The 13,995-nt window shown below is 36.5% G+C and overlaps 1 protein-coding gene across 2 annotated transcripts in view; it reads right to left on the bottom strand.

Annotated features, from left to right (window-relative positions):
- The window catches only part of RAB3C (RAB3C, member RAS oncogene family), a 387,810-nt gene that overhangs the window by 311,083 nt on the left and 62,732 nt on the right, over positions 1-13,995 (bottom strand). The window contains exon 6 of one of the 2 annotated variants that reach the window (XM_055254519.2): positions 9,602-10,991. In XM_055254519.2, the coding sequence (XP_055110494.2) occupies positions 9,602-9,619 (18 nt within the window). In that variant the 5' untranslated portion in view covers positions 9,620-10,991. Of the gene's footprint in view, positions 1-8,785; positions 9,260-9,601; positions 10,992-13,995 lie in introns of those variants that run through there. The other variant, XM_055254518.2, reaches the window with a different exon arrangement.

Consider the following 13,995-nt stretch of genomic DNA (forward strand, 5'->3'; position numbering starts at 1 on the left):
GTAATTTCAGCTACTCAGAAAGCTGAGGCAGGAGAATCGCTTGAACCTGGGAGGCAGAGGTTGCAGTGATCGTGCCACTGCACTCCAGCCTGGGCAACGAGTGTAAAACTCCAACTCAAAAAAAAAAAAAAAAAAAATAGAAAAAGAAAAGAAAAGCCAATACAGGAATTGGAATACCTAAAAATATGTAATTAAGCAAAAAAGAATATAAAAACAAAACAGAAAGAAAAAGAAACAGAATAAATTTAAAAAAACAAAATGGTAGACTTAAATTCAATCATACTGATAATTGCAATATATGAAAATGGACCAAGAAAAAGGCGTTGATTTTTCAAACTGGAAAAAAATGAAAAGCCCAACTCTATACTGACCACAAGATTCACTCTTGAAATATAAAGACACATATAAGTTGAAAATAAATAAAATTATATATATATATATATATATAGCATGAAAATACTATTAAGAAAGCAAGAGTGTCTGCATTCTCTATTAATATCAGACAAGATAGACTTTAAGACAAGGAGTGTTGCTGGAGATAAAGTGGGACATTTCATAATATAAAAGGAAAAATTACTCAGGCAGACACATTTAAAAATATGTGTGTATACCTAATAACAGAGTCTCAAAATATATGAAAAAAACTCAAAAGAACTAAAAGGATAAGTAGGCAAATTGACAATAATAGCTGGAGATTTGGAAACCTCTTTAACAGTAATTGATAGTATAAATAGACCAAAAATTGATAAGGATATAAAAGGTCTTAGCAACACCACACAATGCCATAACCCAAATGGTATTTAGAGACTACTACACTGCACAACTACAGCACACACAAGCACACATGGAATGTTCATAAAGTCAGACCACATGCTGAACTAAAAACAAGTCAACAAATTTAGAAAATTAAAATCTTAAAGAATATCTTCCATAGTAGCAATAGAATTTAACTAGTCATCAGTATCAATAAAATATCTGTAAAAATACTCAAGTATTTGGAAATTAAATACCCTTTTAAACCCATGGATTAAACAAAAACATCATAAGTGCCAAATAGTTTGAAATAAAATATAATGTAAATACTGCATTCAGAAATTTGTGCTTGTCAGCTTAAGCAGTACTTAGAGGGAAATTTATGATTTCTAGCGCTTATATTTATTAGAAGAAAAGAAATATTTAAAATCAGTGACCTGCCAGGTGCGGTGGCTCACACCTGTAATCCCAGCACTTTGGGAGGCTGATCACTTGAGGCCAGGAGTTCAAGACCAGCCTGGCCAACATGGTGAAACCCTGTGTCTCTACTAAAAAATGCAAAAATTAGCTGGGTGTGGTCATGGGCACCTGTGTTCCCAGCTACTCAGGAGGCTGAGGCAGGAGAATAGCTTGAACCCGGGAGGTAGAGATTGCAGTGAGCTGAGATCCAGCCATTGCACTCCAGCCTGGGCAACAGAGTGAGACTCTGCCTTCAAAATAAAGAAAGAAAGAAAGAAATAAGTGAACCAAATTTATACCTTAAGAATCTAAATAAAAGGTTCTACTAAGTAAGTATAAGAAACACAAATATAGTTTTTAAAACAACAGCTAAAATCAATAAAATACAAACTAAATAAAATTAACAAAGGTAAAAGTTGACATTAATACTGATATAAACATTTAGTAAGACTGGCATGAGAGAGACGGAGAAAACTCAGATGATCAGTAATAGGAAAGGAAGGGGATATCACTACAGATCCTAGAGAGATTTAAAAGGTAATAAAAATATTTTTAACAACTTTGTGTTAATAAATTGGAAAAATGAAGTGAAAAACACAGTTTACCAAAACTGATTCACAATGAAATAGAAAAATTTTTATATGCATATTTAGTTTCCTATTGCAGCTATAATGGATATTTAAAACCACACCCACTTATTGTTTTCTGAGCCAGAAATCTCAAATAGGTCCTCTGCCCACTTTGCTCAGGTCCACCCAGCTAAAATCGGTGTGTTGGCCGGACTGGGTTTTGATCTGGACAGTCTAGGAAAGATTCCCCTTCCAAACTCATTCAGATTGTCAGCATAATCCAGTTGCTGGTGGTTGTAGGACTGAGGTCCCTGCTTCCTTGACACAGAGCCTTCTTCATCTTCACCCCAACAATTCTTTTCATGTTTTGAAACTGACTTCTGCCACATCACTCTGACTTCAATGAGAGAAAGTTCTCTACTTTTAAGAGGTATTGTAATTAGATTGGACCAACCTGATAATGCAGGTTAATCTCCCTATTTGAAAGTTTATAATATTAATTATACCTGCAGAGTCCATTCTGTTACCAAATGCAACCTATTCACACGTTACAGGGTTAGACCATGGAGAATTTTGGGAGGGATGCTATTCTGCCTAATACAATATACTAAAGGGAGATAGATAGATAGATAAATAATAGAGATATTAGTATATCAATTAAATCTTTAAAAATTAAAACTCTTATTTAAAATTTTCAGAAAGAAAACTCCAGGCTCCGCTGGCTTCACTGGTGAACTCTAGTAGACATTTAACAAACCAAACTATGCTAATCTTATGCAACAAAATTATTCAGAAAACTGAGGGGCAAAGAGTACGTCTCAGCTTGTTTCATAAGCATAATTCCAATACTATAACTTCATGAAGGCATTAAGAGAAAATCATAGCCCAATATCCATCGTGACTAATGCAAAAAAATACTTAACAAAATATAATCAAGCTTAATCCAGCTATATATAGAAAGGACAATATATCATGACCAATAGGGTTTATCTAAGGAATGCCAGATTAGCTAAAAAATAAATCCATGAAATCCAACAAAATAAAGTAGATAAACCACACAATCACATCAATAGATGTAGAACAAGCATTTGACAATATTCAACACCCATTTATGTTAAAAACAAATTTTCTCATCAAACGAGAAATCATATTTGTTCAATACAATAAATAATATCTATACCAAAACGAAAAAACATAGTAACAAAACCCTATAGCTAATTTCACACTTAATGATAAAAAACAGAAGGCCTTCCCTCCTAAAACGGGGAACAAGATAAGGATGTCCGCTGTCATCACGTCTATTCAACATTGTACTGGTTGTTCTATTCTATTCAATAAGATATGGGGGAAAAAAGAGAGTCTTTGGGAAGGAAGAAATAAACTGTCTCTATTTGCAAATAATATGATAGTTTATGTTGAAATTCTTATGGAATCTTAAAGATAACTAGAAATAAATATAGCAAGGCCTCTGGACACAGAGTCAGGACAAACAGATCAGAGTCTGGATACAGACCCCAGGTATAATTAATTAACCTAAATTTCATCAAAATTCAAAAAAATCCTCATCAAAAGGCACTATTTAGAATATGAATATACAAGTCGCCAAATGGGAGAAACCTTTATTTATATATCTACCTGACTTGACAAAGGACTAAACTGAAGATGAAAGATCTCTTGCAACTAAACAACAAAAACAAACCCCCTAGATGGATAAAAGGTTAAAACCCATGATTCACAAGAGAAGATATATAAGTGGCCAATAAGCACATAAAAATATACTAAAAACCATTCATTATTAGGAAAATTCAAATTTAAATCATAATGAGATACCAGAAAACACTCATTACCAAGTGGCCAAAACTAAAAAGACCATTGACACTACATGTTGTTGAAGATGTGGAGCCACTAAAACTCTCTCATACATTGCTGGTGAGAATTGCGGGTCCTCCCACTTTGGCAAAAGATTTGATTGTTTCTTATAAAGCTTAATATATACTTACCATTTATCCCAGCAATTTTACTTTTAGGTATTTACTCAAGAGAAGTGAAAAGATATTATCATAAAAAAGAACAATAGAAAAAACATTTATAGCCTTATTCTTAGTATCCCCAAACTAGAAATTACCTCCAAGTTCATAAACAGGATAATGAATTTTAAAAGTATAGTAAATTGATTTTAAAAGTATAATATTCAGCAATAAAATGGGATGAATTATCGAAACATGCAACAACATGGATGAATCTCATACACATCATGCTGAACGAAATAAGCCAGACTCAAACAAGAACATATTTTTTTGTTCTACAGTATGTTCATACTGCATGTTCTACAGAACTATATAAAGTTCTAGAACAAATCAAACTCTTTTATGGTTAAGTCACTCTGCAGGGCTGAGTGACTTTTGAACCTTCCCAGGGAGAGAGGAGACACAGGAAAATCCCACAGCTAAGCTGTGACTGGTCAGTCTGTCCAGGAGAACCCAGAGATCTCAAGCTCAAGTCTCACTTAAAAAAGTTTACTGCCTAGGTAGATTAATTAGGAAAAACCAAGAAGGAACGCTCAGGGATGATTAGAAATGTTATATATCTTTATAGTGGTGTGTGTTACACAGATTTATACATTTGTCAAAATTCATCAAATTGTTCATTTAAGATTTGTGCATTTCAATGTATATAAACATTATCTAAAAATCTATAAACTAATGAACGAAAAATGCTAAAGATCTGTGTTATTCTGAATAACTCTCAAAGATTTAATCTTCGCAGGCTGTAGTATCCTTGGTAATAGACTGACCTACTAAGATGATTCCCACAGAACCTCTGAGCCACATTAATTTAAAAAAGGGAAAAATGGTTGGAAAACCTTTAATCTATAAAAGAACATTTTTTTGAGGTGGCCCAGCTGCTTGTATTTAGCGAGTTGAGTGGGCGAGAGTAGTTTCAAGAAAACCTATTCCTCAGCATAAACATATACTTCCTTCCTGGAATATGATGGTGAAGAAAGGACTTGCCAATTCTAGTATAAGCTTAGGATGGTGGCAGAAAATTATGATAATTTTGCAGTTTCAATGGAAAAGCATTCTTATACCACAAAAGTGAATTTTTGCTATAGGTTAAGTTTTCTTGCTATCCTCCACTTCCTTTTACAGAAGAAAAGTAGATACTTGAGCAAGTAGCCCAGATGGAGTAAGGAAGAATTTCTCATTTCTCTAAAGTCAATTAGGGATTTTCTGTTTCTGTAAAGGATGAGGACTACATGTCCATTTCTCAGAAAGATAGAGGGAGGATCACTGAGGATGGATATGGTTAGGAATTCAACAATAATGAAGTGCAAAAATGCCACGTACTTTCCATAGCCAAATAAAACGGTGATATTTAGACTTTAATTCTTTGTAATTTGGTGTTGTGTACAGCATGGCTAACTTTAATATATAACTAATGGTTTTTAGCTCCACTTCATCTTCAGCCTACATCTATAGTCCTTCTTCAATCCTCCTCATCTTTAGCCAAACATTTTTTTTTGGCACTCTGCTCCATGTTTTGGGTAGATATATTTCTTTGAATTTTCCTCAATAGTCAGAAGACTGCATTTATGAAGTGACCCCAAAAGCTTGTAGATAACAAAATGGAAAAGTAAGCATTTAGTCAGAGACAATGAATTCCACTTTGGTCCTGTAAGAGAGTACGTGAACCTGCCAGAAATTATAATAGATAGAAGCAAACCATTTTTAAAACATTGGCCCTTTTCAAATATTCGGTTTAGTTTATGCAAGTTTATTTTATAAGAAGAAGATAGGGCCAATTTTTCTTTCTTCTGAACCAAATGAATGATTCAAATTATATCAATGATTGTCTCATTCTTTACACCACCAATTTATGCCTTCTTGGGGACTCAAAAGTAACAGAGGAAAGAACATGGGTTTTCCAGACAGAGAGAGCTGGCAGAAATTTTACTCTATCCTAGTAGGAAAGTTATTTAGTCTTAATAAGTTCAAGTGATCATGCCTATAATTAGGGTAATAGTGACCGCTAGGATTTTTAAATATATTTGTAAATACTTTTGTAAAATATATCCATAGACACGTATGATTGTTATATAGTATATATACATATAAAAATTGTTTTACACATACACACAAATATAATGAAATCTAAGTCACAGGGCTCAGCACAGGCAAGGCACTAGATAAACTAGAATTTGTTCAATGTGGCTCCTGAATCAAATGACAATTTGTTAACCAGAGTCTTGTCCTCAAGTCATGAGAACTGTTATTTCTCATCTCATTTGTCCCCCAGGATTGATGTATACACTGAATGAGAAGACACAAATGACCATCTCCTGCATTAGAATTCTAAGCCTATCACTTGGGACACTTACCAAATGCTATTCCTGGTTATTTAGGTTAGAAAGGAAATAAAGATGTAAGAGATTATCATTGTATATTATTTTAGTAGTTACTACAAAAAACAATTATCCCTCATTTTCCCTCAATTCAGAAAGAAATACTCTTCATAAAATACGCACATATCAAAGATAACTACCTTGAACAGAACACTAACTTATTTATATAGATACACCAAATGCTTTTTAAAAGACCTTACATGATTTTTAAAAGGCTTCTTTGATTTAAGAAAATACAAGAAGTAAATTGGGAAATAAGCAAATACATTAAAAAGCTCATTTTCTTTATCAACAAATGAACTAAATATTTTTTAAAAGCAGAGAAGAAATCTCTTATTTTATGAAACCACAAGATGAAGTTTTGCTTGTGAGTCTTCTATAGACCTAAGTAAAAAAATATTTGGGGCATATATTTAAAATGATGATGTGGTTCAGTCTTTAAATGAAAAAAAAAGTCAATTACTTATCTTGTTGCATTGTCATATATCCAAGTCACGTGAAATGTGATTACAATTCAGAAATATTGGTGCTGAAACATTACTTGTTACTTTAAAATATTCAGAGTAAGCTTATAGTTTTTATCCTATTATTACATATTTTTGAAAATTGATAATAATGGAGATGGGGTCACCATAACAACAATTTATTAGTTAAATTGAATTAATGTATGTGCTTCAATTAAATATGCTTAAAAAGTCTTTGATTTCCTAAAATGTACATTACTCATGACAGCATTTGGAAATTTTAAATTTCAAAAACAGTCCAATGGCTAAAAATACATTATAAATATGACAATAACTTCATCCACAAGCAAATTAATTTCATTTTACCTTATTTTTATTTTAGTTCTTCACTAAAGTTTTGACTAAGAAAATCACAGTGCCTACTACATAGTTGGTGAACACAAAAAATAATTTTAACTGTTTCCTGAAAACATTAATACAGTTCTGTAATATTTTAATGACCTTTCTGAACATTCTAAGCAATTCTTGTAAGAAAGCAAAATTGATACACAGTGTGGTTAAATTTTTCGTAATTTATTTTGATTGAAAAATATCAGTGCATATATAGTTTACTTTAAATATTAACAATCTACTTTATTTTTCAAAAATTCTTGGAAATCTTTTTTATTGTGTAAATTTAAGATGTAAATGTTTTCATATACATATACATAGTGAAGTATAATGATCTATTTTTAAAGTCTACGATTAATGTTTACTTATAATTAAATATGATTAATTTAGCCAGTTGGCTCCTGGTAGTATCTCCAGTAATAGAAAATTATCATAAACCAATATATCTTGATTGCAACAGCCTGTACCTTTATTGTCTGTTCAGATTCTTTTCACATCAGGTCTATAATGAAAAGCTAAGTCACAAGTAGAGGTATTAGAACACACACAAAGGGGCTACTGTTCCCTGGAACAAATTAAATTTTCAATAACTCATAGGTAATTTGAGGACTTCCCTTATATAATCCCCCAACAAACAATTAAATTCTATAGATTTTTCATCTAACAGTCCAGTAAGGGTTTCTTAATATACATAACCCATAAAATAAATTAAAAGTAAATCAAAGCATATGTTTAAAGTCCTTGATTCATGAAGAAACCAGTTGGAAAACGCTGAAGTCCAAATTAATGTCAAATATTTATAATGTTGGGTTTGGCAGCAGAGGTGGGTTCTCAGGAGAGACAGCACATTCCAAATGATGTTTTCTATTCTCCTCTCAACCCCATTCATAAAATGCCTTTCTGTTACACAGTAGGATCACTGCTTGATTAAGAAACACAAGCTGATGTTTAACGTTAACTGGTAGTACATAGACGAGAATTATCACTCATCTTTACTTAAAAACAAAACTTAAGCGAGATGCTTAGGCAGAGGTACTTCTGCACCGGAGTCCTTTGCATTTCTCAAAGGAAACATCTAAGAATGTGATTGAAATGGGGAATCGGAGAACAAATGGGCACATAACACAGCAAAGCTCAGAGGGGGCTGTCTCCAACACAGAGTAAACCAGTTGTGTGGACAGTGATGCTGGCATAGCTCAGGGATATGCCAAGCCCCGATGTGTTTGCTATTTTTTGCTGATACTGGGAGCCTAACTGAAGAAAGGGGACTTTGAGGAGCCTAACATTGGCTTTTCTTCATTTAATGCGCCCTTAACCAAGCGGAATTCTCTCTATGCCGACTCCAGTGGGGAGCCTTCAACCCCGAATCTGACCTATCTGCCTTAAATCCGTGAGTTTTCACCGCGATCTCAAACCCCGGATGCCAAGAGAGGAGATCAATGCCAACACGAGATTGCATGCTCCTCTGACTTTTGTTTGCTTGGGTTTTCATTTTAGACAGACACTCTTATCCTCATTACAGAGCCTAGAAAAATTGCGAATAGCCCGATCCCTCATCAAGACAGCCCCAATCACAGCCACACAGAGCGTAATGAAACCCAACTCTGTTCCCAGGGTCATGTCACAGAGCCGCATCTCTGCGGGTGACCGCCTAGACCTTTCCTCACGTTGAACTGTTTGTGCGCGGAGCAAGGGGAAAAGCATCTCTTTCAATTCCTCCCGAGGCCACTCTTTCTTTATGGACCCACCTGCATGGGCGCTTCGTGTCTCATTGTTGGCAAATGTCCTTTCTCTCTGGCTAGGACCGCACTGGTCTGGGCTTCCGGTCAAGCGTGCACAGTCCGCGCGCTCCACGCTCCACACTCTGCACTCTTGGGGTTCGCTAACCGGCTCCAACATCAGCACTGGAGCTGTCCTCTCCTGGCTCCGCACACGCGTACTGCCGGGGAGCCCCGTGCGCTCCTGGGAGTTGTAGTCTCGCCCTCCGGGTGTTCCCGGCAAAAAGGCGAGCGGTGAACTACAACTCCCGGCAAGCAAGCAAACCCTTAAACAGGCTCGATCCGCCAGTCGGGCTCGGCCGCGGAGCCTCCCTACTCCTTTCGAAACGCTCCTGGGTTACCTCTCCCAGTTTCCCCTGCTCTTTTCCTCGCCAGGGGCAGGCGAACGTGACCCGGCTTATCTCAGCTGGAGATTTTTCTTTGCTAACTATCGCCTTCGGCAGTAGATTGTGATTTTCTGATTAGGAAACAACACTACCTCGTGCTAATTTCCAATGCAAACGAAGCCAGAGCTGGTCTCTGGGACTCTCCGCCCTACCCCCTCCCCATCCGAATCGAGAAAGTTTCTACGTTTCCTCAGGCAGAGTGGGGCAGTTTTACAATCTCATTCAGCAAACGTGGGGGAGAAAGACGATGAATTGTACACACATAAGGAAAGTGGTTTATCCGCATAATTGCATTGAGAAGTCGCGCGCGCGTACAGTCACACACACAACCCGCACAGCGAAGTGCGTGAAAGCGAGATTTCTGGCTAAGCACCCCAAGGAACTCCTTTCGCCTGCTTACCTTTCCATACAGCTCCATTACAACTCGAGGTTCGGAAATTTTCAAGTGCCCTCGCTACAAAGGAGGTTAGGGCTCTACGTGGGAAGCGGGGCTAAAATGAAAAGGCACAACACAATAGAAGGGGTAGGGGTGGCGTCTGGCGAAGAGAAAAAGGAGGGCTGTGGAGAAGACAGCTGATTTAGATGGAGGGCTTCTTTCCTCTGGAGGGAAAGCGTGGAATCTTCAAGCGGCAGCTGCAGAGAAAGGGCTGAATCTCTTAGGAAGAGCCAGGGGCGTGATAGCGCTGGCCAGCCCCTCCCCAGGCCCTCCCCCAGGCACCTTCCGCCGTCTTTAGCGCGCACACACAGCCGCTGGCCGCGGGCTGCAGAGCTGATAGGGCACTGGGTTATTTACCCGGAGCAAGCCACATAAAATGAACACATTCATCACCGGAACCCAAAAGCACCGTCACAGAATGAGATGGGAGACCTCTATTAAGTTATCCTGTCCTTTCTTTAACACAAAGTCATTCCTTATATCACAACTATACTCCTCCCAGATTAGTTCAAAAAATGGTTTTGAAATCTAGGAACTGTACTTTTGTTAGACTTATCCTTTTCCTGTCAGTTGACTGATAGGTATGACTATCCATGTCCTCTGTAACTATTTAGAGACAGCCCTCTCTACTTAAAAGTAAATGTTGATCATCCAGCAAATGAGCCCTGCCTTGGCATGAAGTCAAAATTATAACGGAGGCAGAGTGAAAAAGGAATGATTGCGATATTGGCATGGAGGTATGGAAAGAATAACTTGAATCAGCTTTAAACTTCATTGCAGCAGTAGAACAGAGGTTCTGAAACTTAAATGTACTTGAAAATCTGTTGAGACGGAGGTTAAACAGATTTTTAAGTTTTAATTAAAGTTAAAATTTTTAAGCCACAGGTAGAGATCGATTCACTAGAGCTTTTGAGAGGTCTGGAAATTAGCATTTTAAATAAACACTCCAGCAATTCTGATGCAAGTGGTTCCATTGCCATAATTTGAGAAACATTGTCTTAAAAGAATCTATGTGTAACACTTTTTCAAAGGTGCAAACCTCAAAAATGTCACGGTCTGGACTCAATAGTGCAACAGTCTCATATTGGGAACCTACCATATTCAATATTTCCATTAATTTTAGTTGATTGTATTATTTAACAACTCTATAATCTGTCTTCTAATCTTGCAGTTAGTGAGAATGTAATGCGATATCACCTAGGTAAGCAGTTTTTATAACTATTCAGAAAATACATTTAAGCCAGGTGTGGTGGAGTGTGCCTGCAGTTATAGTTACCCTAAAGGCTGAGTCGGGAGGATCATTTGAACCTAGAAATTCGAGGCCAGCCCAGGCAACATAATGAGACACCCCCATCTGAAAAAGAAAAAAGAAAAGGCATACATTTAAAAACATACGTAAACCTCAGAGTTGAGAGTAGTGTGATGCTTAGAGAAGTTTCGTGTAAATTAGCTAATAACAAAATGGAAAGTTAAAAGGAAATCCAATACCAACATGTATCACAGTAGCAACTTATTAGAAGTATGACTTCTGCAATTTTTAAAATTAAGATGTATCTGAAGATGCATCTCTTTAAAAATTGTTTTCAAGAGAAATGCCAGCAAAATAATCCTGACATTTAAATGTATAGAATTGTTTGGCATTTAATAATATTTGCTTAGCTACTTAGAGCCTGCCTTTCTTCAGAACAACTTCCTATGTTTTTTGTACTATCATCACTTTCTGAAATTCTCAGAATTCAGTCTGATATAGAACATATTTAAACATTACAAATATTTATCTTGCAAAATTACTGTTCTTTGAGACGTTTATCCCTTCTCAACATTTCACTAAAATTATATATATGTTCAGATTTTTTAGTATGTCTTTTATTTGTGGAAGAACCCATGAAAGTTTAGTTTAAAGCTGGAATTTTTAAAAAACATTGGGGGGAGCTTACTTTTGTCCTGTTCATAGTGCCTTAGTTGAGAATTTTAGGTGTGCAAAGAGGAAAAAAAATCCAGTCAGGAGTCAGATAAACCAAGAAAAGTAGACTGAAGCTGACTATCTAAAATCAGAGCAGGAGCACTGTAGCTTTGCTTGAAATCAGGCCACTATCCATGAATTTCATTCCTAAGGTCATTAAATGGCTGCTTGAGCTCCAACTCTTCATCCACATTCCAGCTAGCAGGAAGGAGGAAAGGTGAAGGGCATTTCTCCATCACTTTATGTACGCCACAGCTCTTATATTCCAGTTCCTAGAACTTAATCTTATGACCATACCTTTTACAAAGGAGGCTGAAAAATGTAATCTTTATTCTGATTGAGCATGTGCCCAGTTGAAAATCACAAATTCTGTTACAAACGGGTTTTCACTGCGTTGGCCAGGCTGGTCTCAAACTCCTGGCCACAAGTGATCCCCCCGCCTCGGCCTCCCAAAGTGCCGGGATTACAGGCATGAGCCACCGCACTTGGCCCTTCCATAGCATTTTAGAAAGACTAGTACACTAAGAAGGGATCTTACAGATAATGTAGCTCAATTCTTCCAGTGCTGTTACAAATATTGGAAAAAGACAACTATTTTGAGAGTATATTGCAATTTATTAATATAATCAAATTTTAAGTGTATCAACTATTTTCATTATAGTTAGGTTTATCTATTATAATTTCAAATGAGGAGGGTCAAAAAGTCAAGACACCATCTTCATCCTTAAGGGGACTACAAACTAATTCTGGAGACCAGATAGATAAATAGGTAACGTAACAATAATAAAAAACATCAGTGGCAGAACAGTGCCTGATTAACTGCCTGTCCACTCTTATCAGTAACTGCTTTAAAGAGTTATAGGAAAGAGTAATCAGATCAATGATATTCTCTGGGAAAGTACATTGTACCCCTAAATATGTTTAAAAAGATCATCTGATTATAAATGTAGAATGAGAGACATTGACTAGAAGATCTTCAAAGGAACCTAAAGATCATTTTGTTCTTCTTTCTTAATTTGCAGATAAAGAAATAAAGACCCAAAGATGAGTAATGACTCACATAGCATCACACTAATTACCAACAGAGACAGAACTAATATACAATTCATGTGACTTCCAGTCCAGAGTTCTTTGTAAATATATAATATTTCAACAATCCCTACTTTGGACATGAACACTTATTTGCTGTCTCGTAACTTGACCATACTTTTACTAAGAAATCATTAAAATTACCAAACATTAAATTATAAGTCAAATACCTCATTCAGAAAGATATGCAATCTGATAGTTATCTCTCCTTTGCTGGCTGAGAAACAGGATATAAGATCTAAGGATAATTGATTATACTTTCTTCTTCAAATAAGGTGTTGGAAAATATTTTAAATTTTATTATTTAAAAATTTCAACAAATTAATTCAGCTATAGAACCAAAGTTTTATTATTTTTCTAATTAAAATTAAATTTAACCCTACTATCCACATGTTAAGATGGTCATAAAGTCCAGTGTCAACTGATTTGGCAGAAGTAACATAGGAGTTTGTCTTTTCTTTCTCCTTAGATGGCACAAGAACCCTGAAGCATAGGCTAGATGGGAAAACGGTAGATGCCAGGCATCTCTCTCATCTTTGATGGTTGTTAATATGGCTCTTTTCAGGTCAACATCTCTCATTTGCATGCGGGTAGCTCCATTCTCCTCATGCAAAGCTAAGCCACGGAGATCCTGATCGAAGTCCCAAGACCACAGGCACATAGTGTATCAGTTAGCTTTGCTGTGCAACAAGCAACCTCAAAACTTAATGATTTAAACAACCACATTTTTAGTTCATGATTCTGTGGGTTGACAATTGGGCCTGGGCTTTGCCGAGCAGCTCTTTCTGCCTTGATTTGTGTCATGTATGCATCTGTAGTCAGCTAGAAGTCAGCGAAACAGCTCTGCTTCTTGCAGATTGTCTGGCTGTTGGCTAGGGAATAGAACAGGAACAGTTATACATGTCTCTGATCTTCCAGCAGGGTATCTCAGGTTTGCATACATGGTAGCTTTGTAGGGTTGCATGAGAAAAATAAGAGACATACGAGGCCTCTTAGAGCCTAGATTCAGAACCAGCAGAGCATAATTTCTGCTGCATTATTTTGGCCAAAAGAAGTCATAACTCAGCTCAGATTCAAAAGATGGAACAATAGACTTCAATTCTTGATGGAAGAAGCTTCAAAATCACATTCCAAAAAAACTTGGATACAGGAAGGTATGGAGAATGTGGCCATTGTTGCAACCTACCACACCCAGGCAGGCATCCCCATGGAGGCTCTGCCACTTCAGAGGCTATGCATTCTGATGAGCCCCTGCCTCTGCTGTTCTGAAAACCATAAATCTCACCACCTTCCTGGTTTCAGGGGT

This window comes from Symphalangus syndactylus, chromosome 18 (genome assembly GCF_028878055.3).
Source record: "Symphalangus syndactylus isolate Jambi chromosome 18, NHGRI_mSymSyn1-v2.1_pri, whole genome shotgun sequence".
NCBI lineage: Eukaryota > Metazoa > Chordata > Mammalia > Primates > Hylobatidae > Symphalangus > Symphalangus syndactylus.